Source organism: Bipolaris zeicola (genome assembly GCF_000523435.1).
Source record: "Bipolaris zeicola 26-R-13 unplaced genomic scaffold scaffold_555, whole genome shotgun sequence".
Classification (NCBI taxonomy): domain Eukaryota; kingdom Fungi; phylum Ascomycota; class Dothideomycetes; order Pleosporales; family Pleosporaceae; genus Bipolaris; species Bipolaris zeicola.
This window is the reverse complement of record NW_006912604.1, coordinates 44-4,629: the sequence shown is the minus strand read 5'-3', so window position 1 is coordinate 4,629 and position 4,586 is coordinate 44. Positions and strand designations below refer to the sequence as shown.

The following is a 4,586-nucleotide window of genomic DNA, read 5'->3' as shown; positions in this document are numbered from 1 at the left end:
TGCTTTGTGTGTTGCCTTATTGCTAAGGGCCTGTAAGATCTTCTGCTGTAGGATGCTGCGGTACTTAGAAAAGGCCAATGGAGAGACATCCGGTAGTACTTTCCCTAGCATCCTTGACGTACCGTGCTATGCCGGGTACGCTCCATGTCATCATCTAAACCATGGGCAGGGAAGCCTCAGGTAGAAGCCATGCCGAAAAGTCAGTTATCACGACCAGCCTTCTACATTAGCTCGATACTCCGGAGTCTTCGGAACTGCTCATATCGTTTTGCCCTTAGCGGGTTTTAGATGCTAGTACCCGCACCCATTCCTATAAAGTGCACAATGTTCAACAGCATGCAAAGTTAATAGAGTTCCGCCTTAGCACAAACTCTTCCTGCTTGTCAGACGCATATAAGTTCATTCAAGTTTCGTGTTGCTATCAGCCATTCCGTGTGACGAAGTGAAATTATACTGGGCAAAGCTGGCATACTTTCCCGTCGCACACGATGGCCGTGATATCCCCTGAAATTTCGCCCGGAGCACAGTCTTCAACCAACAATTCTTACCCACAGCAGAGACGAGTAGCGTCTGCATTGGCGCGGGAGCTGGTCGAACGGGCATACGCCTCTTTAGACAGCAAATATGGTTTTTCGACAGCAAGTTGTCAGGTATATGATACTGCTTGGCTATCTATGGTACGTCGACATGTCTCCATTCCCATTGCAATACTTTAGGTGCTTCTTCTCAAAGCAAACTGTAGGTCAAGAAGATGGCGGGCAAAGAGGACAGATGGCTATTTCCTGAATGCTTCCATTATCTTCTGCGCACACAGAGTACCGATGGTAGCTGGGGTATCGACCCTGTGTCTCAAACCGCTGGCATCTTAGATACTGCAGCTGCTCTGCTAGCACTCCTCAAGCACGCCGCAGAACCACTACAAATCTACGACTACTCCAGTAGCGACCTCGAAAGACGGATATTTCTTGCTACTCAGGCCCTCGACAAACAATTGAAGACTTGGAATGATCTAATATCTACTAATCATATCGGAGTAGAGCTGATCGTACCCGCATTGCTCGATTATCTTCAGACAGAAGATCGGCTGTTGCAGTTTGACTTCAAGGGCCAAGACGTACTTACACAAATGCATAAGGAGAAGTCTTCTCGTCTCCGGTTGGACACGCTGTACAGCACGCGTCCATCGTCAGCTCTACACTCGCTCGAAGCCTTCGTCGGCCGAATCGACTTCAACAGGGTCTCCCACCACCTCTACAACGGGTCTATGATGGCTTCGCCCTCGTCCACGGCCGCGTATCTAATACACTCTACTGCCTGGAATGATGAAGCGGAGGCCTACCTCCGACATGTCGTAAAAGCAGGCATAGGTCATGGTGACGGTGGAGTCCCAGGAACTTTTCCCATACATTATTTCGAGCTCAACTGGATCGTAGCAACGTTGTTACACGCTGGATACACGGCCCTTGATCTTGGTCCAGTTGTAGATGAGATTGGAAGCATTGTTCGCAAAGGCTTCACTGAAGACGGTGGAGTTATTGGATTTGGTGAGACTCTATACCCTTTTCAGAAAGGCTGAAGTGACTAACTCTTCCAGCACCCGTAAGTCACTATTCATTACGGGCTGGGAGAACAACAAGAACCCTGAGCTGATTGGTGCAGCGTACTACTGATGTTGACGACACCGCTAAAGGCCTCCTTACTCTAAGTCTTCTAGGCCGACTCGATGGGCTTACAGCGGACGCCATGGTGAAATTGTTTGAGGAGAAGGATGCTTTTTGCACATTTCCCGGTGAGCGCGACCGAAGCTGGAGCTCTAATTGTCATGTTCTGCTAGCACTCTTGCAAAATGACTTCAGAGCTAGGTATGTATCGCAGATCCGTAAGACAGCAGGTTTCATTACGGAGTTTTGGTGGAGATCCGACAGATTTCCCAAAGATAAATGGGTGAGTCTTACAACATTTTATGCCGATTCCATACTTATCAGAACACAGCATTTGAGTCATCTCTACCCAGTAATGTTGATGGTGCAAGCATTCGTAGCATTGCTACGCAGCCTCGACAGCGATCCTAGCTTGGCTGCCGGAGACCAAGAACTCGTACTGAAAGTTCAAATATGCATCTTCCAGGCCTCCACACGTACTCTATATGAACAGGGGCCTGATGGTTCATGGGGCCATTCCTCCGATGACACTGCTTTCGCTCTCTTAACTCTAGCAGAAGCCCGTCATCTATGCACTTTTAAAGGTACACTTCTAAACTTGAATTGGAAATTTGAATTCCAGAGCTTTGCAGGAGTTTCTGACAACTCAACAGACTTCCAAGCCAAACTACAAAGCGCTATTGACCATGGAATCGCTTATCTGGACATGCGTGGTACACACGCACTCTCGAGCTCATGGACATCTAAGACCAAGTACTCTGTGAAGTTTGTCTCAGAAGCCTACGTTCTGGCTGCATACAAGCTCTCACGACCGATCGCAAGATTTGAAGATGTTGGTCGATCCTTATACCCCGACTCTGATATGCAACAGTTGAGCCCTTATTTATCGCTTCTAAAGCGGACAAATCTATTCTCCTCCGTGCCAGACTGGCAACTGCAGGCTTCATTAGTAGAATCCTCACTCTTTACACCACTCTTGAGAGCTCGACGGCTAGATGTCTTCGCACGGGACGATAACACCCGCATAAGCAAAGACCACTATCTACATCTCATCCCATTTACATGGATTGGTTGCAACAACTTGTCGAAAGTCTATGCCCCTAATGACTTCCTATTTGATATGATGATTATATCGTTACTTGGCTATCAAACCGACGAGTTTTTTGAGGCTATTGCTGCGCCAGCGTTCTCGGACAATCCAGGCTTGTTGAATTCCGTCATCAGTCACGTCGTGAGTAGTACTTTAGAGAAGGAACCGCAGAAGTCGCAGACCTCGTTTCCTCCCAGCATTTCCAATACATCATCGGAGCATTGCAAGGTCTGTATCATGAATTCATTTGTCTTCAACATCACCGCGCCATAGCACTTCGCTGACTTGACCTAGATATATGAATCTCTCTCACATCTTGCTAGACACGTGCTACACCATGATCGCATCCAAAATGCAAGTGTGGTAGATCGCAAGAATCTAGAGTTAGAGTTCAGAAATTTTTTGCTTGCACACGCGAAACAAGCAAAGGACAACATGGCATTCGCCTTGCAAGCGAACAATTCAGTATGTACATATACAAACTCACTTTATGCTGGCCTGCAATGAATTGACTCAACTCACAATATCATAGGGTCATCTATACATAACTGAACAGCCATTCTTCCACTGGGTGCGAACGACAGCCGCCGACCATGTCGCTTGTGCCTACTCTTTCGCCTGGGCTTGCTGTTGGGTGTCACAAACCATCGGAGATGGAACTGAGACGTTCGCAACACCAACAGAGAAATACCTCGCAGCCGCAATGTCTCGACATATGACCACCATGTGTCGTATGTATAACGATATCGGCTCAATGACAAGGGACGCAACCGAACTGAACGTTAACTCCATCCATTTTCCAGAGTTTTGCAGTATGGCCACTGAAAATCCAGCAGCGAAGAAACAGGCGCTCACCTCAATGGCAGAGTATGAGCAATCTTGCTACAAGCACAGCTTTCATTTACTCGAGAAGGAAGTGCTCCACGTGTATCCTGATGATTCGGAAACAGCTTTCAGCCGTCGCAAGCTACGCATTGTGCAGCTCTTTGGCAATGTTACAGTTTTATATGATCAGCTGTATGTACTCCGGGACTTATCGAGCCGTGTTGGGTCTCGTTAAGTCACATAAGATGAGAGTTGAATCCGCTGTTGGGCAAGTAGAGCGCAAGCATTGAGATAAAGAGTACTACTATAGTGCGTCGTAAACGAACCGCTTACTGCTATACTTGATCTACTTTAATATCACTGGGAATTCATGTCATCTTGTCGTCTTGCCGATTCGCTAACGTATTACAACGTCCGTTGCACAGGGACAGACTTTACATTCACCCGTCAGTACAACTACCATAGCTCGGAGATGTGTACTAACGTCCGTCCCCAAGTGCTGGAAAACTCTTACAAATAGTCTAGAAACAATCAATCAGATCGAAAGGACCTTGGATCCATAGCCCTTGCGAGCTAAACAGTCGTTCTATCACGCAGGGATGGGCGTATGCGAGGACGTATGAGCAGGGCCTGTGCGCATAGTACGGGCGTAATACGGCCAGTATACATGTAGCTTAGTAAAACTACACTAGTTAACTATAATTTGGGCCAAGGATGAGGCATGTAAGCCCCTAGGTCCCTTGGCGTGCGGTTGCCGTAGTCGCTACGATTCCCCTGACACTTGAACAGCCGCGCAAACCCGGATACTATCTATTAGCCAAGAGGCGGCAAGACTCCGTGTTCAGCGCACTAGTCTCGGTAATGCTGACCGCTGCAGGGTGGAAAACCTTATGCTCCGCAAACGACGGATCGGATCGCAAGGATCGCGGATTCTATAACCCTTACGGTCTAACCAGTTATTTTCTATAGTGCAAGAGGCCTTGAATGTAAGCCTGCGCTATCGCATTGGC

The 4,586-nt window shown here is 47.7% G+C and overlaps 1 protein-coding gene across 1 annotated transcript; it reads left to right on the top strand.

Moving 5' to 3' along the window:
• Nucleotides 1-488: 488 nt before the first annotated feature.
• On the top strand, nucleotides 489-3,811 carry COCCADRAFT_113213 (uncharacterized protein; the record flags this gene model as incomplete). The annotated part of the gene is made up of 8 exons (XM_007720653.1): nucleotides 489-677; nucleotides 743-1,544; nucleotides 1,595-1,599; nucleotides 1,660-1,944; nucleotides 1,993-2,245; nucleotides 2,315-2,979; nucleotides 3,046-3,216; nucleotides 3,284-3,811. 8 exons carry the CDS (start codon nucleotides 489-491, stop codon nucleotides 3,809-3,811), a joined length of 2,898 nt encoding a protein of 965 aa, XP_007718843.1.
• Nucleotides 3,812-4,586: the final 775 nt, after the last annotated feature.